The 22976-nt window shown below is 40.2% G+C and overlaps 1 protein-coding gene across 1 annotated transcript in view; it reads right to left on the minus strand.

The window, feature by feature from the left end:
- Positions 1-639: 639 nt before the first annotated feature.
- The window catches only part of LOC126262643 (tubulin beta chain), a 73494-nt gene continuing 51157 nt past the window's right edge, over positions 640-22976 (minus strand). Inside the window, exons 5-6 of the mRNA XM_049959404.1 lie at positions 17685-17937; positions 640-1008 (exon numbers count right to left, since the gene is read on the minus strand). Of these exons, the coding sequence (XP_049815361.1) occupies positions 640-1008; positions 17685-17937 (622 nt within the window). The remainder of the gene's footprint in view (positions 1009-17684; positions 17938-22976) is intronic.

Below are 22976 nucleotides of genomic sequence, written 5' to 3' on the forward strand. Positions count from 1 at the left end.
AATAGAAATAAGCCACTATGTCTCTGTTGATCCATTGTGGATGTGTGTGACAGTGGCTGGTCAAATAATTAACATTTAATTTGCCAAACAGCTGTGCAATTTGAGCAGTTATTTTATTTTATTTTCACTACCAGTTTTGGCAATTCAGTATGCCATCGTCAGGCCACATATGCACCTCTCAGAAATTATTGTTATAGGCATACTGAGGCCAGATGTTTTTGGATGTTGTGAATTTCCAGTTGGAGTCAAGTTATCAAAGGAAGCACTTGGGAACTCACAAAATCCAGAAGGCCCCAGTATGCCTATATCAATGATTTTTGAGAAGTGCCTATGGGGCCTGACGATGACATATTGAATTGCTGAATCTGGTAGTAAAAGTAAAATAACTGTTCAATTTGTTGTTTGGGGAATTCATTGTTAAATACACCGTTAATGCTCCAGGAAGATAGTTTGCATAATCAAGCTGTACTTTTCTGCCATAAACACATAAAATAAATGAATTGCTATGGCAAAAAGACTGTTGAGTATTTATTTATTCAGATCTTCAACAATAAGTTAACAGGTTTTAATTTGATTGAGCAACACTAAAAACTGTGAATTAATGGACATACATGAATAACTGTCATGAAAATTTGGAAATTATGCTTCTTCTCCTTCTCCTTCTTCCTCTTCATCAAATTCTCCCTCTTCTTCAGCTGTTGCTTCCTGGTACTGTTGATATTCACTAATTAAGTCATTCATGTTTGACTCAGCCTCCGTAAACTCCATCTCATCCATACCTTCACCAGTGTACCAATGAAGGAAAGCCTTACGTTTGAACATTGTTGAAAACTGCTCACCTAAGCGTTTAAAGAGTTCTTGAATAGCTGTGGAATTCCCAATAAATGTTGCTGACATTTTAAGGCCACGAGGCGGTATGTCACACACTGCAGTCTTAACATTGTTTGGAATCCACTCAGCAAAATAACTGCTGTTCTTATTCTGGACATTCAGCATCTGTTCATCTACCTGTAAATCCCATCACATACATTATTTGTTTTTTAATCACATACAATATTAATACACACACACACAACAATTATGTCAAACATTAAGAACAGAGGATTTATATTATCTGCAGAGTGAATTTTCAGACATTCAAGCTGTCACCTGTTGCTAATATATATTGATAAACATGTATGAGGAATTGATCTACGGGAAATATAACATTCAAAACTTCTGGAATCTAAAGACCCATTATGCACACTGTGGGATATAATAAGTCCTAGAATCAACTAATATTTTCACACTGCTATTTTGCCGAAAGTGTCCAGACAACTCATAAGACATTTTGTGTGATCTGAGGGTATACAGCTACTTTTAGTGGTATACATGCTGCTGATTACAACAACAGACCTCTTTTTCTATCTGCATGACTAATGGAAAGATTTGACTGACTCTAATTGGAACATGATTGTAGAGGCCTGCGAGTTTTAATTTCCTTTAGACAGATTTACTGGGAGTTATTTATCCTCAGATCCATTATTAATGATGTTTACTTAGACCTTTCGAAAGCTTTTGATTGTGCTTGCCATAGGACTCTAGAGGAACTGCACAGCTATGGCATTAGAGGAAAAGCTGCAGATATTATAAAAACCTTTGCTGAAAATGAACACCAATACACTGAAATAAAAAATAAATCTGGAAACACAAAGAAAAATGTCTAGTTTGACTTTCTGCAGGTAAAATATGGAGTAGCTCAGGCTCAGTACTAGGACCTTTCCATTTTACCTTCTACCTATATAAATGATGTTTCCATTTGCAGTAAATTAAAAAGTGATTCTGTATGCTGATACAACTTTAATACTATGCAGCAACTCTGTAAATAATCTGGTAAAGATAACCAATGAGAACGTACAAAAGGCAGAAAGGTATTCTGATTATCAACAGGGAGAAAATGACATGTACAAAATTTTAAACAAACAGAACGAACAGGTCAGAAGATTTTATTCTGAGCATTGGGAATGCAGGTGTTGGAGAAGTGGACTGTAATAGGTTTCTGGGACTAGAAGAGGACAAATTTCAGACATGGGGAAACAACACTCATAAGATATGTTCAAAAATAAGTGCAAATATAATCTTAATGAAGAAAAGCCCTATACAGCTGGCACACAAACCTTGCTAAAAATATACTATGAACTTATCTTTGTATAAATATTGTACTGTATACCAAAATGGGGAGAAGCAGCAGCAGTATATGTACACATTCAGGGAATTTTAAAACTTCAAAGGAATGCCATCCAATGATGAGTGAAACCAATGCCACAGAATCATGCACAAACAATTTAAAACAATTTAAAATATTAACTGTACCAAGTTTGTACATAAATGGGACACTACTTTTTTTTAAATGGTAAATTATACAACACCACTAAATGGAGATTTTCATGGTTGTAACACAAGAATTAGAGAAAATTTCAATGTCCATAGCAAAAGGCTGGAAATGACAGACAGGGACCTATAAATGCAGGAAGCTTATTTTATAAAAGACTGCCACTTAGCATAAAGAGAATAAAGGAACCGAGCATCAACAAAAGCAAAAGGAAAGATCATCTCATCTGTGGCTGTTCATACAAGGTGAAGCAATACTTGCAGATGAATTCACTGAACAAAGATAAATTTTTAATTGAGAACGGTGTAAAACACATTTTTCTCAATATGGAAACAGACTTCCTGAAGGAAGAAAAAAGAAGAACAAGTGTAGAGCTAATACAAAAAAAACAGAATGTAGAGATTAAGTGGAAAATTGTGTTCTTGAGTATATGTATTACTGAAAATGTGTTTTTAAAAAGTTTCCAGTATGCATTGTGGCTTGCATATATGATTTTAAAAAATATTAGAAAATGATAGAGCACTACTCATTGGGTACAGAGAGTCACAGACAGGCACAACAAAAATACTGCTATACATTTAAGTTTTTGACCAAAAGGCCTTCTAAAGTAGTAAACACACATACATTCACACAAGCACAACTCACACACACAAGACCATTGGCTGTGGCCACTGAGGCCAGACAATGTACAGCAACTGCACATGATGGGAAAATCAATTTATGGATGGTGAGGGTAAGGAGGAGGCTGTGGCAGGGAGGGTTGAGAGAGCACAGTAGGGTTGGGGGATAGTAAAGTGCTGCTTGTGGGAGCATACAGGGATAAGGTGGGCGAGAGTATGGAAGCTATGTGAAATCAGGAGGTTAGACAGAAGGATTGGTGGGGGGGGGGGGGGGGGGAGTGTAAAATCAGAGAAGTAAAAAGACTGTGGTTGTGTTGGTGGAACAGAAGTCTGTGCAGTGCTGATATGGGAGTAGAAAATGGGACAGGTCGACAAAAGTCAGTGTCCAATGAAGGTTGATGCCAGGGGATTATGGAAGTGTAGGATATATTGCAGGTAGAGCTCCTACCTGGATGATTCAGAAAAGTTGGTATTGTTAGGAAGGATTGACATGGAGTAGGCTGCGAAGCAGTCATTGAAATGAAGCATGTATTGTTGGGCAGCCTGCTCAGCAACTGGTTGTCCAGCTGTCTCTTGACCACATTTTATCAGTGGCCCCCCATATAGACAGACAACGTGTTGATTGTCACGCTGCATAGAAAGCACCTTAGAGGTTGCAGCTTTGTTTGTATATCACATGACTGCTTTCACATTTAGCCCTGCGTTTCATAGGATAGGAGATGCTTGTGACCAGAGTGGAGCAACTGGTGGTGGAAGGACATATGGGACAGATCTTTCATCTATGTCTATTGCAGGAGTATGAGCCCCTTGTCTCATGCCTTCATTCAGCAGTGCCTGGCATCTTTCAGTCACCCTCAGATGATGAATTTGAAATAGTGTTATTCCAAAATGGCTCTATCCAGAGTGAAAGTAGCACTAAAAATACTGAGGCTGCAACTGTGACCTACGTCTACTGGTCTTGAAATGCTTGTCAAGTGAACAGCAACTATAACTACATAATTATATTCTTTGTCTGAATTACTGAACATAAATAACTGAAATAATAATTAGACTGTATTTAAATCAAACAGGGACATAGGTGGATGCTGGGCACACATTCTCAACCTCCCACTTTTAACTGTACGTGAATTCTTTCCCCACAGCTACAGCTGTTCAACTTACTGGTCTAGTGTACCTTCAATTTACTGCCACTCAAATTAATCAGAATATTTTATAAAGTTTCCTATGATGAAAGAATGCATTTGCAGTACACATGTGATGGTGCACTGGCCCACTTTCATGTAGGTGTTCAAAAATATATAGTGCAAATCGTCAACACTGTGTATTAGTTGGGCTTTGCCAACACTGGGGCCTCCCAGGTGCCCAGACTTGAACATCTACATCTACATAGTACTCCGCAAGCCACCTAACAGTGTGTGCCGGAAGGTACTTCGGATAACACTAGTTGGTTCCCCTTTCTTGTTTCATTTGTGTATGGCACGTGGGAGAATGATTGTTTCTAAGCCTTTATATTAGCTCCAATTTCTTGAATTTTCTCATCGTGGTCACTTCACGAGATATATGTTGTCTGACTCTGCCAGGACAGTGTTCCCTCATAATTTCAATAGTAAATCTCTTCATGATGCACAATGCCTCTCTTCTAACATCTGCCTCTGGAGTTTTTTGAGCATCTATCTAATGCCCTCATACCAACTAAATGATCCAAGGATGAAAGCTGTTCTTCATTGGATCTCTCTCTCTCTCTCTCTCTCTCTCTCTCTCTCTCTCTCTCTCTCACTCTCTCTCTCTCTCTCCCTCCCCCCTCCCCCCTCCCCCCTCCCCCCTCCCCCCTCTCCCCTCTCTTCTATTAGTCCTACCTGATAAAAGATCTCAGATATATGAACAATATTCAAGTAGTGGTGAAACAAGTGCCTTGTCAATCACTCCTTTCCTTTGCGAGTTACATTTGCTATGAATCTGGCATCTGCTTTTCTTAATATTTGCTTTACGTAATCTTTTAACTTAAGGTTTCTCAGGACAGTTACTCCTAGATATTTTATGGTAGATACTGTTAGCAGCATTTTGTCATCAATGTAGTTGCGCAGTAGTGGATTTCTTCTTACATTATCTAAGTTGAGGGTCAACTGCCAGAACCTGCTCCATTCATCAATTCTACACAGGCCATTCTGCAAATAGATACTATCTACTGGCATTGCTACTTTCTCATAGACAACCGCATCATCTGTGAACAGTGTTAAAGAGCTTCCAATGCTTTCTACGAGATCGTTCATATCCAATGCAAACAGTTAACAGTTCTGTTGCACTTCTTGTGGGTAATCCAGATATTATATTTACATCTCTATATTTTGTTCCATTAAGGGTGACATCTGCAAGGAAGTCTTGAATCTAGTTGCAAATCTGTTCCAATACTCAGTAATCTCATATTTTTTTCATTAAATGGCAGCACCAACCTGAGCACCATTGTCTGCAGTGCTATGGATCTCGTGGAGGAACAGAGTGAGCTGAGTTTTGCAAGATTTCTGTTTGCAGAGTACTTGTTCATTTTCTTAGAGGAGATTTTTGTTCTTGAGCATAAAACATGTTCCATAAAACAATGTAGGCCTATAATTATGTGCATCTGTCCTTCAATCCTTCTTGAAAACAAGAATGACCAGCACTTTTTTTCAAGGCACCTTTCTTTGCTCCAGTGATCCACAGTAAACTGCTACTAGAAGGGGAGCAAATTCTTTCATATATTTTTTGCAGAATCTTACAGGTATCTCATCTGGTCCCAATGCCTTGCCACTACTAAGCAACTGAGTTGCTTTTCTGTCCTGCAATCAGTTATCTCAATATCTGCCATTTTGGCATTCACACAATGATTGAAAGGAAGGACCTTGTTACAATTTTCCACAGTGACACAATTTCAAAAGCTGAATTGAGTATTTTGGCCTTCTCTCTGCTATCTTCCATTTCTGTGCCTATGTGGTCACTGAGTGAATGAATAGAGGATTTTGAACCACTTACTGATTTTGCATAAGATCAAAACCTCTGAAGATATTTATTCAGATTGGTTGACAAAATTTTACTTTCAAAGTCTGTGATGAAGCTCTCTTTCTTCACACAGCAGTTTTCCAACACAGCTATTAAACTGCAGTGGGTCTTCCCATATCTTAAGACCTTGCCTGGAACATACTCGTTGAAGGATTATTCAACAATGCTTTCAAATCTTTTTCATTTATGCTTCACATCTTTGATCCTACTACTGAATATCTGATATTGACTACTCAGATACTCTGAAATTTGTATCCCATCACTCTTGCTGAGCAAAAATACCTTTCTTAACATTCCTTGCAAAACTAGTAGTCGTGGTTGCTAACACAGCTTTATGATCACTGATACCTTCCTCTATGTTAATTGATTTGATGTGGTCAGGTCTGTTTGTTGCTAGGGGATATATTACATTAACTTCACGGGTTGGTTTTCTAAATACACTCCTGGAAATGGAAAAAAGAACACATTGACACCGGTGTGTCAGACCCACCATACTTGCTCCGGACACTGCGAGAGGGCTGTACAAGCAATGATCACACGCACGGCACAGCGGACACACCAGGAACCGCGGTGTTGGCCGTCGAATGGCGCTAGCTGCGCAGCATTTGTGCACCGCCGCCGTCAGTGTCAGCCAGTTTGCCGTGGCATACGGAGCTCCATCGCAGTCTTTAACACTGGTAGCATGCCGCGACAGCGTGGATGTGAACCGTATGTGCAGTTGACGGACTTTGAGCGAGGGCGTATAGTGGGCATGCGGGAGGCCGGGTGGACGTACCGCCGAATTGCTCAACACGTGGGGCGTGAGGTCTCCACAGTACATCGATGTTGTCACCAGTGGTCGGCGGAAGGTGCACGTGCCCGTCGACCTGGGACCGGACCGCAGCGACGCACGGATGCACGCCAAGACCGTAGGATCCTACGCAGTGCCGTAGGGGACCGCACCGCCACTTCCCAGCAAATTAGGGACACTGTTGCTCCTGGGGTATCGGCGAGGACCATTCGCAACCGTCTCCATGAAGCTGGGCTACGGTCCCGCACACCGTTAGGCCGTCTTCCGCTCACGCCCCAACATCGTGCAGCCCGCCTCCAGTGGTGTCGCGACAGGCGTGAATGGAGGGACGAATGGAGACTTGTCGTCTTCAGCGATGAGAGTCACTTCTGCCTTGGTGCCAATGATGGTCGTATGCGTGTTTGGCGCCGTGAAGGTGAGCGCCACAATCAGGACTGCATACGACCGAGGCACACAGGGCCAACACCCAGCATCATGGTGTGGGGAGCGATCTCATACACTGGCCGTACACCACTGGTGATCGTCGAGGGGACACTGAATAGTGCACGGTACATCCAAACCGTCATCGAACCCATCGTTCTACCATTCCTAGACCGGCAAGGGAACTTGCTGTTCCAACAGGACAATGCACGTCCGCATGTATCCCGTGCCACCCAACGTGCTCTAGAAGGTGTAAGTCAACTACCCTGGCCAGCAAGATCTCCGGATCTGTCCCCCATTGAGCATGTTTGGGACTGGATGAAGCGTCATCTCACGCGGTCTGCACGTCCAGCACGAACGCTGGTCCAACTGAGGCGCCAGGTGGAAATGGCATGGCAAGCCGTTCCACAGGACTACATCCAGCATCTGTACGATCGTCTCCATGGGAGAATAGCAGCCTGCATTGCTGCGAAAGGTGGATATACACTGTACTAGTGCCGACATTGTGCATGCTCTGTTGCCTGTGTCTATGTGCCTGTGGTTCTGTCAGTGTGATCATGTGATGTATCTGACCCCAGGAATGTGTCAATAAAGTTTCCCCTTCCTGGGACAATGAATTCACGGTGTTCTTATTTCAATTTCCAGGAGTGTATCTGCTTGAAGTAACTTTCAAACAATGCATTCAGAATAATATCACATGAACCCCTGTCTCTGCCACCAATTTTGATGACATTGCTCTCCCAGTCTAAACCTGGCAAGTCGAAGCCACCCACAAGTATTCTGCAAGTTCTCTCTGAAGCACTATACCACTTGAACTATCAGATATTTCTTTCTTTCTTTCGTGTCAGAATGTTTAAAAGCTTTGATACATTACAGTTCTGCTGATAATGATGCTGAACACTGGGAACACATTTATAAAGCATTTCAAACGGCACACTCCCTACAGTGTAGCAACAGATTGAAATTTGAGCTTTCCTCTGTCAGCGTGATAATGTTTCTCTCTTCAGTGCAAGACTGGCAGTCTGACTAAAGAGGCCAGAAAAGTGGCCAGACACACAGTCATATGTGCCTGAGGCAGGTCTGCTGGTGTGAATATGTGTGAGTTTTCCATTTTTCTGAAGAAAGATTGCCCAAAACCTAAGTGTGTAAAAGTCTTTTTGTTGTTCCTGTCTGCAACTCAATGCTCTAATCTTTACAGTGAGTAGCAGTCTAAGTTTTTCATAACTGTTGATATACCAACCTGGATTTTCCATTTTTTAAAAAGCAGTAACCCTATTTATGAGGATGTGTACACTGTACATACTGAACCCCTATTCTGCTCAAGTTGAATTTGTCTTCAAATATCTTGTCAGTTGCAAAGCAGATTTACAAAATCAGTGATCAGGTCATAAATTTCCAATCACACAAGGTGTACTCCAGGGCCCTGTTCTAGGTCCTTTCCTTCTCCTTCTGTTCACAAATAATGTAGAACCAACTCTCAGCTCCCAGTTTGCAAGCTATGCAGACGATTTCTACTGTTATTTGTTGGCAAACAAAACAGTGAGTTTACATTGGCTGCGACTGAGGGACTAGATCAAATAATTACTGAGTTCCGCAATCAAGGTTTGATGGTTAATATCAGTAAATCTCAGTTATTGCCATTTAAATGTGTAAATTCACGCCAAACGTCTGTCAATAATATACATGGAGTTAAAACAACAGACACCGATAAAGGTAGATTTCTAGGTATACAGGTTGATGCGAAATTCGTGCACTTGGGTTTCACAGCACGACTCCTCACATGCCAGCGATAAAAAAATGTCTGTCACAAAATTTCGTCTGACGAGTACATCTGGCAGAAAAAGGACGTTAAAGAGTGGAAATCAGGCAACACTGTAACCACATGTATGGTAACTCCCTCTGTCAGCACACATTGTGTTTTTTAGTTGGTTCAGTGGATAGATTTTTGAGTTAAAAAAGCATGCAGGGGCTCGATGGTTCGATCCTGGGTTGGGAAATATGTTTTTTATTTGGTAAATGTAGTCCAGGTGGTATGGTACCAGGCATCTGAATCGTCAAGATCGATGGCAGTGGGTCCTCTAGAAAACATTTGCACTTACATACTACAAACATAGATGTGAAACATTTGTAAGCTTTGAAAGAAGCCCTTTCCACATTGTCGGCATGAATTTCTTCCCACCACTTCATCTGCTAGATGCGAAACCTGTTTGCTTTGTACCCTCCTCCAATGATCCCATAGATTAGTACCAGCTATTATTCTTGCCTCGTTTGTTAGGGCCTTCATTACCAGCAGGACTAGCAATGTGCTTTGCAAATAATGTCCAGACTTGGTTACTATTTGTATGTATCACCATGGTCCTACTAATTATGCATTTCAAATACTGAATCTGGTAACTGCATGCTGTTTAGTACATATCTCAATGCATTATTATTATTCAAATGGTTCAAATGGCTCTAAGCACCATGGGACTTAACATCTGAGGTCATCAGTCCCCTAAAATTAGAACTACTTAAACCTAACTAACCTATGGACACGACACACATCCTTGCCCGAGGCAGGATTCGAATCTGCGAGTGTAGCAGCAGTGTGGTTCCAGACTGAAGTGCCTAGAACTGCTTGGCCATTGCGGCCTGCCAGTATTATTATTATTATTATTATTCTATCGCTGGGATTGTGAAAACATCACATCTATTACCATTAGGGAAACAGTGTAATTCGAAACCGAACATTTCACAATTAGTGGTATCGAGATGAATCATGCAGAACAATATCTGTCAGAGGGGTAATGCGTGTTAGCTGGAACAGTGTGCAGGACCGAAGGTGTGTTTATACTGTATGCGCTGTCCACCAGGTGCTCATGACAGACTCCAATGTACATGCGTACACGTATCGAATTTTCTCATTGTAAACCTCTAAACCAATGTGTCAGACACGTGGCATACACAAATGATGAATATGTGGATATGCTTCTGGTCCTTGGTGCATCTGAAAACTGGGTTGTTGTTGCCACTTGTGAATATGCTGCTAGATATCCTTGTTGACTCCATCCAGATAAAAATTTGTTTCATCGTCTGGAGCTGCACCTTCGGGTGTCAGGTTCTCTCCTTCCACCGTCACGTGGCAGAGGTCATCCATGGGCTCGCCATACTCCAGCTACTGAGGAAGCTATTCTGGAGGTCATACACAAAGAACCTCAGCAAAGTACATGTAAAGTAGCAAGGCAGCTGCAAGTCTCGCAACACAAGGTTGTTAACGTGGTGCACAAGTATGGTTGCACCCCTATCATTATGCTGTCATGCAACACATGCTTCTTGCAGATCACCATCAGCAGATGCGATTCTGTGAATGGTTCCAACAATGACAGGAAGGCAACAATGACTTCATGAACACCATAATATCATCGTATGAACCAGCATTCGCTCGTGAAGATGTCTTCAATATGCACAATACCCACCATCGGTGAGGGTAACCCATACGTCACCCGCAACCATGGATATCAAGTTCTTGGTATCAATGTCTGGGCCAGAATATTGGGCGACAAGTGTTTGGGCCCCTACATGTTGCCTGACTGGTTGACTACATGGAGGTATAATGCATTCCTCTCAAACTATCTTCCTGATGTGCTGGAAGATGTTCCACTACATGTTCGGCAGAGGATATGGTTCCAACATGATGGTGCACCTCCACACTCTGGAATTAATGTGCGACAGTATTTTGACAGAACATTTCCAGGGTAATGGCTCACATGAGGAGGTCCAGTTGTATGAGCACTGTGGTCACCTGACCTGAATCCCCTGGATTTTTTCCTGTGGGGATACCTAAAGGAGCATGTGTACTCTACCCTTTCAACGAATGTGGAAGAACTGGTAGTGCATGTGTATGCTACTCTTGTTACTGTTGACACAGCTTTGCTGCGAAGGGTCCAGAGCTGTATGATCCGAAGGGTTGCACAACGTTTAGACGTGTAACGAGGTCGCTTTGAGCATCTGTTGTTCTGAGGACAACATATCCTGTTGTGAAGGTCATGTGGTCATTAACCCACTAGCGCCGGAATTTATTTTTTTGTGATTTTTAAAAAAAATTTGCGTTATTATGTCTGTAAAAGACATAAATTACACAACAGAGTTGTTTCGACAAAAGTCATTACCGCCATTAGTGAGATATTTGGCGTTATTTATATGGATTACAACATCAACTAAAATAAGTTGGTTATTGAAATTTCTTATTACATATACAAGTTTTGTGCAAATTTATTATTCAGTCTTCATCATACATCATATACTTTATAACACAGTACAACTCATAATCAAAAGTCAATTCTTGAACTCAGCATTATTTTACATGAAATGGAATAAAACAGTCAATACACAATCCCACATTACACTTTGAACACATTGTTCTCACAATAGATTTACAGTCCTTGTGTGCATATCTTTTCTTCTTCTTTCCTTCTGTGTGCTGGATGAGGTGGTCAGTCTTCTTAAACCTAATTGAATCTGATTTGCAGCTGTCGGAACATGCCCTTGATGCAGATGGTCTCCCGGCTCCTTTTGGTAAAGCTTGGTTTCTTTGCAAGTACACAAAATTCAACTGTTTTGCATGGCGACATCTAAAATCCATGTAAAGAGACACCAGTACCATTTATTGCTTCTTATTGCAATGCGATAGCATGCTAGATTATGGTCCATCTGATCAATACCTCCCATATATGTTTTATATTTGGCTACCAGGTTTGGTCTGGGAATCATTACATTTCACTTTTTTAGTTGCGAGAATCTCTTGACTTGGCCAATTTCTTGTGCACCACATGACGAAGAGATCATTGTGACACGTAAGTTGTCCAGCCGCCACACATACAACAATCCATCATTCTTCTCTATTCGGATCTGAGGGCTCAACAAACACATCACGTTCAATATCGTCATTATATAAAAATCTCCAGCGCCTCAGCAAGCGAGAAACCTCTTCTAAAACAAGAAAGAGAAAATTCATCCTTTTACTGAGTACAAACGCCTAGTGTTGCCATATGGCAACACCGATGTTCAAACGGCCTAAATGAACGTAATTTATTTCACAGCAAGCAGTAACCTCCAGAGAATATATATTTGAGTATTTAAAGTACAACCATACTAAAAAAACAAATTATATATCGTAAGTTACTGTGTAAAACATACTTACTCGAACTTATACTCCAATTGTCTTCGTCATTCAGCAAACAACTACTTCCAACACTGCTTACGCCGCAGAATTTAAATGTATTGTTAAAACCGTTGCATTGTAGTGATCTTTACAGTCTTGCGGAGCGGAATCCAGTGCTACCAACACTCTCGCTTCGTTGATGTTGTGGAATCAACGATTTTAAAAAAGTGTTACAAACGTTGCCATAGGGCAACGCACGGCGCTAATGTGTTAATATGGACACTATTATTGTCGCTGGTTGGAAATATGTGATATCTGAGCATTCATATTAGATGTAGTATAAATGACAGGTAGATGTTGTGTTATTGTACTGTGCTATCATCTTTAGCATCTCCAAATCGATATTGTTTTTGTAGTTAGTCTGTCCTATGATAGGTCATTTGTTTTAACTGTCTATTTATTATTTGTCTAACCATGTATTTGTTATATTCAGCGTTACAAAATGTTGTGAATTTAGGATACATGTAATCTAAGAAATACCGTATATTACAGAATGAAATTAGCAAATAAAAAAAAGTGCGCCCTAAGCCAGGATCGAATCCTCCACCCCCTGCATGCTAACTCAAAATGCTATTGACTGCACCGACTGTGCTACTCCAGCAACATCTGCTGACAGCAGTAGTTACCATACATGTGATTACAGTGTTGCCAGACTGCCACTCTTTAACATCCTTTTTCTGCCGGATGTACTCGCTGGACTAAATTTTGTGACAGACATTTTTTTATAGCTGGCATGTGAGGAATCATGCTGTGAAGTCCGAGTGTACAAATTTCGGTTCACCTTGTATACCTAGATGAAAACCGTATCAGTTTTACATGTAATAAAATCAGTAGTTCACAACATCTAATTAGACAGTTGTCAGAAGTAGTCTCTGATCTGACATTAAAAACACTTTATTACGGGTCAGTTTTTGTACTGATTAATTATTAGATAGAGATATGAGGCTGTGCTGATAGCATACAAATGAAAAGAAGCAGGAAAGAGCAACCAGATTTATCTGTGGACTGGGATATAGAGACTGCCACAGGGCAATCTCTGTACATCATAGATACCTCACAGTTTACTCATTGAATCTAAACAAATTAATATTACCTTTTTTTGTGACACACAAAACAATGAAGTCCTCCAATATGCATGTCTACAATACGAGAAAGAAAGATTGCTGTACATGGTATGCTACATATATACAAGAAACTGCCATGTTCTATAAGGTGTCACAAAGGGAATACACTCAACTTCAAACTGAAAAAAAAATCGCTTTTTAATAAGTGCTTATACTCGTTGAATGAATATTAATATCAACCTAAAGTGATTTTTTTGTATTTTGCTCTGTAAAATCATAATATCTGAAAAAATTATGATCTAATACCCAATTTTGTGTCTCCCACAAGTCCAACGCCTCGTCCAAGTCATGAGAGATGGGCAACTGCATGAAGTAGGGGATTGCCTGTAGGAGCGAGGTACAGTGGAGACTGTGTATGCCCCAGGACTGCTACCTTAACTGTGAAGGTCCTACAGGAACCCTGAAAAGTGATGGCTAATGAGGCTCTGGTGAAGCTACGATAGGCCCAGCAAGCCAGTAGTGAATTATGAGTTCTGCTTTCAATGATAGAACGGACCTCAGAAAGGATGGATTTAATCGACGACAAACTGGCTACAAACAAGACTAAGATTGCAATATTAAATATACATACATAGCCTGTAAAGGTGGAAGAGATGATAAACATGATGGAAAGAAGGAAGTTAGACCTATTGGTGTTAGCTAAAACAAGATGGAAAGGAGAAGGAAGGAGAGAATTGAGGAAAGGCTACCGACTGTACTGGAGTGGAAATGAGGAGAGAAGGAGAAATGAAGTTGAAATAGTAGTAAGAGATGAATTAAAAGAAGAAGTGAAGAGAATAAGTGATAGGATGATGAAGACCAAAATATCAATCAAGGAGACAACCATAGAGGTAATACAAGTGTTTGCGCCACAGGTGGGTTGCACTTCTGAGGGGAAGCAAGAGTTTGAAGAGGAAATGCGGAAGCAGATGGGAAGGAAGACGATGATAGTAATGGGAGATTGAAACACACACGTTGGAAGAGAAAGACAAGGCTGCGGAAGTGTGCTTGGACCAGAGGGTTGGGGCTACTGAAATGAGGAAGGTGAAAGACTATTGGAGTTCTGTCAAAGGTATGGCTTGCTGGTTGGGAACTCTTGGTTCAGGAAAAGACAGAGCCACAAGATTACCTGGTACAGTCAAGACTTAAACAGAAAGTCAATAGTTGACTGCTTCCTGTACAACAGTGAGATGAATAGGAACATCATTGACATTAAGGTAATACCATCAGAGGCCTTGGATAGTGAACACCGTTTGCTGGTAATGAACCTGAGAGGGACTAAGGATAATAAAGGGACAGAAAACCAGGAAAGACATATAAGGGTACGGAAGTTGAAGGAGGAAGAATGCAAGCTACATACCTACAAATAGTAAAGAAAAGCATTCCAAAGGATGAACCAAAAATGATAGAAGAGGAATGGGGTGGATTCAAGGGAACATTAGTAAGTTCAACAGAAGCAATATGTGGGAGGACAAGCAACAAAAAGAGATGGAAAGAAACACCCTGATGGAATGATAACACAAAGGATATAGTACAGAAGAAGAATAGAGCCTTTATGGTATGGTTCTGGAAGAGAACGCCAGAGACAAGAGAAGTATATTAGGCAAGCAAGAAAGAAGCAAAAAGAGTGGTGGTGGAGGAAAGAAGAAAGTGGATGGAACAGTAGATCAGAATGACGGAGGAGGAAGTGAAGGTTCAATAAAGGTGTTATATGGGATGATTAAAAGTAAGGGGAAGAACTGTACGACAGATTATGCTCAAATGGTGAACAAAAGTGGACAAGATGTAGAGAATAAGGAGGAACTCAAGAATATGTGGAAGGAGTATTTTGAAGAGCTCCTGAACCCAAAATGAAGATCTGGATGAGGAGGAACAAGCTGAGGAGAAAATAGAGGAGGAACAGCAAATTGAAAAAGACCTTACATGGGGAGAAGTGGAAGAGGCATTGGGCAAGATGAAGGGAGAAAAGTCACCAGTTCTGGATGAGCTAAGTGTAGAGATGGTAAGAGCAGCAGGAGAGGTGGGGATACAATTGCTATATCGAGTAATGAAAATTGTGTGGAGACAGAAGCTGATCCCAGAAGACTGGAAGAAGGGAATAATTGTCCTGATCTTTAAGAAGGGAAGTAGAAAAGAGTGCAAGAATTATCGGGGGATAACATTGATGAGACATTGTGAAAAGATTTTTGAGAAAATTTTTGGAAGCACAAATTCAGGCAAAATTAAAAGGAAGAATGAGAGAAGAGCAACTTGGCTTCAGAACAGGGAGGTCCATGGTGGATCTAATTTTTGCTGTAAGACAACTGCAGGAACAGCAATATAAATATGGAATAGATCTACTAATGACCTTCCTGGACAATGAAAAGTGTATGATAGTGTATGTAGAAGCAAAGTGTGGAAGCCTTGGAGAACAGGGGAGTAGCAAAACATTATTTGGAGGATAAGGGAAATGTGCCACGGAAGTGTGAGCTGTGTGAAAGCAGGAGGAGAGAGATCAGCTTCGACTGAACAGAAGAATGGCTTGAGACAGGGAAGTGCACTTTCACCATTACTCTTCATTGTAGTGATGGATGATATAATGAGTACAGTAGCACAAGTAATTGGTGAAAGGAATATGAAAGCTATGGTGTCTGAAGATGATCTGATGATGTGGGGGAATAAGGAGAAGAAATTACAAGAGCAGTTGGACATATGGGAATGAACAGTACAAGAATATGGGATGAAATTTAGTATAAGTAAGAGTGAGATGATTATCACAACAAGAAAGAAGGAGAGAGGAACAATGGGAATAACAATTGGTGGGGAACGATTGAGGAGTAGAGAGTTTCAAGTACCTAGGAAGCCTGATACAGGAAGATGCAAAAAAACAACAGAGAAATAAATGAGCAGGGGAGAAAAGAAGAAGCATTTTGGAAGAGTGTCAGAAGCCTGATATGGAGCAAGGATGTACCCCAAATCAGTAAAAAGGCTATATACCAGTCATAATATGTCCCAATCCTGACATATGCATCAGAAACCTTGGTTATGAAAGGAAGAGAGAAAAGCAAAGTACAAGATAGTGAGATAAAATTTTTGAGAAACTGTACTGGAGTGACAAGGATAGACAGGTTAAGAAATGATAGGATCAGAGAGTTAATGAAGGTGGAACCATTATAGGAGAGGACAGGGAAATCAAGGCTGAAATGGTATGGACACATTAAGAGAATGGATGAGGATACCCAGGAGGATACAAGAGATGAAACTGGAAGGAAAGGGACCAAGAGGAAGACCAAGAGACAGACGGCTGAAGACTGGACCAATGTGAAGATGGAGAGATGGTGGCAAGACAGAAGACGATGGAGAGGCCTATGTTCCATACAGACCTGGCCAGAGGCTGGAAACTGTCCAAGATGATGATGATGATGACCCAATGTTGGGTCCTTATTAAGTATTCTATTATTTGTATTGTGTATATGTAATCACTTAGACAAATATAAACTGTATTTACTCTTTGTTCACACAAAACTTGTAAAAAATTGCCAAGGTATTTGCGAAAGTTGTCAGTTGGTGGTTCCATGCAAAAAATGCTACAAATAAAATAAATTAGTCAATAACTCAAATCTGTGAAAGACAGAAAATGCACCATTATGAATGTTACAAATTCAACTCAGTTTATCTAATTTTCACAGCATTTTTAAGCTGCAAAACGCAGTACAGTAAATACTATCTTTTCTATAGTACTCACATATTAAAAATATTAAAAATCTTGAAGTTAGCAAAAAATGTGCTGTTAATCTTGGAATAAGCAGATAGCATTCCACAAGTGACAGATACCTTGCTGTTGACCAACTGTTAGAGAAAAAAATGGTTCAAATGGCTCTGAGCACTATGGGACTCAACTGCTGAGGTCATTAGTCCCCTAGAACTTAGAACTAGGTAAACCTAACTAACCTAAGGACATCACAAACATCCATGCCCGAGGCAGGATTCGAACCTGCGACCGTAGCGGTCTTGCGGTTCCAGACTGCAGCGCCTTTAACCGCACGGCCACTTCGGCCGGCTGTTAGAGAAAAATACTACACACACACACACACACACACACACACACACACACACACACACATGCTGCAGTAAGACTGAGTTATTTCTTTAAACAAATAAACTTCACCTCTTTCATAGACATACGCCCTCTGAAAATGGCTGCCACAGTGAGATATCGGCCATGTCTGGGGTCACAAGCTGTCATCATATTTTTTGCATCAAACATCTGCTGTGTGAGTTCCGGTACAGTTAAAGCTCTGTACTGCTGAGACCCACGTGACGTCAAAGGAGCAAATCCGGGCATGAAAAAATGTAAGCGTGGAAATGGTACCATATTTACTGCAAGCTTGCGAAGATCAGCGTTTAACTGACCTGGGAACCTGAAATTTCAGAATACAAAAACTTACATTTGTTATTTTAAAGATAATTTTTATTCTGACAAATATAAAAAACTATATTACATTATAAGACAGTAAATGAAACAGAAGTTATTCAAAGCATGTTATCTCTATGCAGTTGTTTGACCTCTATTCTTTTATTTGTTTTGTAAACATTCTCCCTTGTAGACTGTGTGTTTTGCAGTGTCCCACTAAGAAACTGAAGTCTGCCACCTGCTAACTATGACTGAGCCTAAACCATTTCCCCCTCCCTCTGGAACATCTATGTTTCCCTGTTTTGTGAAGTGCACAGTTTTATATTTTTGGGCATTTAAACCAAGCTTCCAATCTTCATAGCACTTCAAATTCTTATCAAGATGTGGCTGAGCATTGGTGCAGATTTTCTTCAGACAGATCTTCATTATGGATAATTTTATCACATGCAAAAAGTCTGGGAATGCTAGTAATATCATCTGCCACATTCCTAACATACAGCATGGACAGCAAAGATCCCAAAAAACTTCCCTGGAGCACATCTGAAGATACTTCATCTGTCAATTACTCTCCATCCAAAATAACATGCTGCATCCTGATTAGAAAGAAAGCCTCAATCCAGTCATCAATGTCGTTTGATTTCTCGTATGATCTTACTTTTGTTAATAAGCATTAGTGTGGTTCTGTGTAACAAGATTTTTCAGAAGTCAGAAATATGCCATTTACTTTACTGACTTGGTCCATAAAGTATGTCATGTGAGACAAGAGGAAGTTGGCTTTTACATGAGATACCTCATTACATTTGAGATCGGTAAATGTTCTAAGATTCTACAACAGATGTATATCAATAATATTACACTGTAATTTTGTGAACAACTTCGGTAAACTGTCTTGTAGATCTTTGTTTTCTTCCAACCACTGGGTGCAGGGCTCTATGATGTAATTATGGTTGAATTATCTTGATGAAAAAATTTGAGAAATCAGAGCTAATACAGAGGCCTACCTACAATCATTCTTCCCATGCACCATTTGCAATTGAAACAGTTAAGAGGGGATCAGATAATGGTACCAGAAGTACCCTCTGCACACAGTGTCAGTTGGCTTGTGGAGTACTGATGTGGTTGTAGGTAAAAGAAGTGCTAAAATAAATCCAAATTATGTATAGAATCTAACAAGTATTCCAGAGTTCTAGAACCTTGCTCATTTTTAATTTATCAGAACCAATGACCATAATATCTATATCATTTTTTCTTTGCAATGGTGTGAAATCTACATCACTCAACTTTGCAATGGTGCAGGAACTGATCTGAGAGTACTCTTACATTCTGCTTCGTAAAGACACATTTTAAGATGAAGTTTGGCATTTGTGCTTTTGATTTGCTACCCTCAGTTCCTGTGCTATACACATGGTTCTCAACACTCTTTAATGTTACAAACAGCTTTTACATATGATCAGAATTTCTTTAGTTTCAATATGGATATTTTGATTAGAATTTGCTACAGTAGTCATTGAAGGCTTCACGCATAACCCTCTTTGCAACCAAATGCATTTCCTTCAGCATCTGCTTATCTGTTGTCATGTTTTACACCCAAGGTGCAGTACTCAGTGCTTCTTTAGAAGTTTCTATATTGTGACAGTATGGCATCATATAAGGTTCCACCCATTATGACCTGTTAGACTATCCAGTTCTTGGTTAACTATTCATCTAAACTTGAGCCACCATTCCTGCACATTCTCCTACCCTGAAACAAACACTTGAAGTTTCTTCTTGAGACCTGATTCTACTTCCTGTTTATCTAGTTTACAGAACAGATAAATGTTTCTCGCTGTTTTACTTGCTCATACTTTGGGAATCATTGTTGCTTCATCTACATTATAGTCATTGATACTAGTTTCAGTGTGGAAATCCTCAAAAATGTCAGATCTTTTTTTACATTATATCTGTGGGCATTCCAGCTGTGAATGGTTGCAGGGAGAGGCAGAACACCAATAAATGCAATTAACACACACTATATTACTAAACAGGATGTACAATCAAATGTGTTTGCATGACACAGTTCTTCACAACAAGCTGAACCAATTAAAGATATTCTTCCTGCTGCAGGCTAAACTTGCTGCTGCAGAGTCTTGTAATCTAATATTTTACACCATCAATTGTATGGTCCTTGCAGAGTACCCCCTCCCCCCAGCACCCTTACCCTCCAGATTGCAGAGCACTGACAGGAGGTGGTCACCAAAGGTACCTGTGGTTGCCGTGGCTGGCTGAGTTCACAACAAGACCGGACAGTTTCTCGGTGAGAAGAAAACAAGTTGCGCTAGTGTCCCTTTTCCCTTCTTAGTACGGGTGACAATGACTAAGGCAGGATAGGCATCATTGAACTATGGAGATGAGTGCATGGCTGTGTATCAGGAGGAAAGGAGTTTGGAAGTAACATGATCATCGGTGGTTGATAGTGCCAACTGTCAAAACTTGAAGCCCATGAGAAATACTGGCTGTGGAGTGTAGAAAAAAAACACACTGTACACATGTTATGAGTGCCAGCAGCTGTGCCTGGCAGGGAGCTAGTAACTATTTCAGACAAGTTTAATAATTCTTAGCTGCATATTTAAATGCATGCAAGCTCTTGACAGCACACAATAAATTTAAGACCTTTAGTGGGTACCTTTTCAGTGACATATTGATTTCCCATGGGTCCTGTGTGGAGCTGAGTGTTTACGAAATATGGCAGGCAAGATGACTGTGTGATGTCACAAATTCTTTGCACAGCCCTTATTTCTTGTAGGACCCATCAAAACTTTCTTCCTGAGAAATAATGGTGACGTGGTGATGTGAAGTGATGGCCCATGTGGATGCCTCCATTTGAAATGCATTGCAGAATGTGTGGACATGATGTCCAATGTGAATTGGCCTTAATACATTTAACTGCAAATGAATGCTCAATAAATGAACAATGCAATGTATTACACATTTTAACAGTAAAAGAAAAATCGGTTAGCTAGAATAAATTTTGCAGGAATGAATGATGAATGAAACAAAAGTTAACTATCTTAATCACTTTTGCTGTTGGCTGAGGTTTTGCTGCTGCTGTTGCAATCCTCTACTTGGATCTGCAATATTTTTATTGCTATGTCAAGACAGTGAGCTCTTTCAGCACAACTGTTTTCAGGCTTGTGTGCATGACTCACTGAACTCTCCAGACACTTTGGTGAAACCGGAGCACAGTGATACAACTGTAAAGTATCATTTACCTTAAAATTCATGTTTTCCTTTGCTATCTTCTTCTTAACAAATGCCCTTATAGCTTCAGTGTTGATGAAATCGCAGTTTGCCACAGGCAATCACACAGCCTTAATTGCCTTGTTGACTGAGTACAATACACCCTTCAAAAGGTATTCTTGTGACCTAAAGGGCAGTTGCACATGTTCCAGTAGAACAGTTTGTCAGTTCCTCAAACGATGTGCCATTAGATGGAAGCACTGCATTACTGCTTTCCATCCATTCATTAATAGCATCCTGTCTCTGATTCATAGGTGGATTTCATGATACTGTTATTAGATTTGTCATTGTGTGATACAGAGCTTGATCTAAAACCATCACAAATCTGTTTGGTAATTTTAAGAGAATGCTTCTAATCCATTCTTTGTAGTGTCTGGCTTTCATCTCAGAATGACTATGTGCACCTCTTTCTTCCCCAATAAAACATAAGCCAGCATTAAGCATGAACCCATCTTCTTTCCCAGTGTGGCACATAAACTAATCAGTTGTTGGATGAGTGAGGTCTTGTCTAATCATGACAGAAAAACTGTGATCATGCATAGTAGCAAGATGAGGTTTTTCTAAAGCTTTTGATTACACCTAGGAGTGGGTCTGGTGGTCGACATATACTCACCATTGATACTGAGTCTCACCTAAACAATCTTGGATGCAGCTTCAATTTCTGTCTCGATGGATTTGACTTACTTACATATTGTGAAGAACACAACCACCTCAGTTTCCCATTATCCTTTCGATATACTGTATACTTTGAATTACCTTATGTGCCATATGTGTATTTGTTCATTTACTTGAACTGTGGTTGGTCTTTGGAAACAGTTGAAACAGAGCCTAACAAGAAGTTTGCGAGTCTGTTTAGTCTTCATCAAATACTCCTTCTCGAGTGCATCATACATATGATGAGTAACAATAATAGTAGAAGAAAAAGATGAAGAAAATGAAATCCAACAATAATCAAGGCTAGAAAATTACTCTACTTGCACGAACTTTTATATAGGTCTACTTAAATGGAAGATGGAGTTTGGCAATGACCTGAACAATTTCTTGTTTGTCATGTACTGGTAGTAGAACAGTGTCGCTGGATCTCATGATTTCAATTTCGAGAAGCTTCATAACTGAATTAAAAGCCAAAAGCTCAACAGACAATTTCGTTAATGTCTGTATGAGTTCGCAAGCCGAAGATGTATTTCTGACACTGGGGCTAAAATGGTCCCTAGACTGTCAACAACATCGGGCAGCAATATCATGCAATATATTGACGGCTTGCTACAAATAGCAAATCTATATTGCGGAATATTAGTGTCAGATTATGGACGCACAAATGTGGCAGCTTCGGACCCCAGCTGTTACGTGGCTCTTGGGCTGGTTTTGCGACTGTGTAATGTAAAAAGGAAGCATAGATGTGTTTGGGATTGGTACAATACGAGGTGAAGATTGATGCATGGAAATCTACTAAGTGACTCGAGGATCACTGAGCCAAATGATTATTGGAACTTAGAGGTTCGGTTCTCGCTAATTTGCTTTGTACTTTTGGAAATGCTTGCACATATACTTCTGATTATACCTGGGTAATATTTATTTATTTAGATGCATTTTTAAAAACAAGAATTAACACATTTTTATGTAAACAGAACTAAAAAAGTTCATGGCATTGAAGTAACATACCGTTGGCTCCAGTGGCTCGTCAGTACCAGCTCCACTTTTCGACACACAAGTAGTTCTTTTAAGTTCTTTCTCATAATGTGTCCACAATGATTTTAGATTCTTAGCTAA

The sequence above is a fragment of the Schistocerca nitens genome, chromosome 6 (assembly GCF_023898315.1).
Source record: "Schistocerca nitens isolate TAMUIC-IGC-003100 chromosome 6, iqSchNite1.1, whole genome shotgun sequence".
Taxonomy (NCBI): Eukaryota; Metazoa; Arthropoda; class Insecta; order Orthoptera; family Acrididae; genus Schistocerca; species Schistocerca nitens.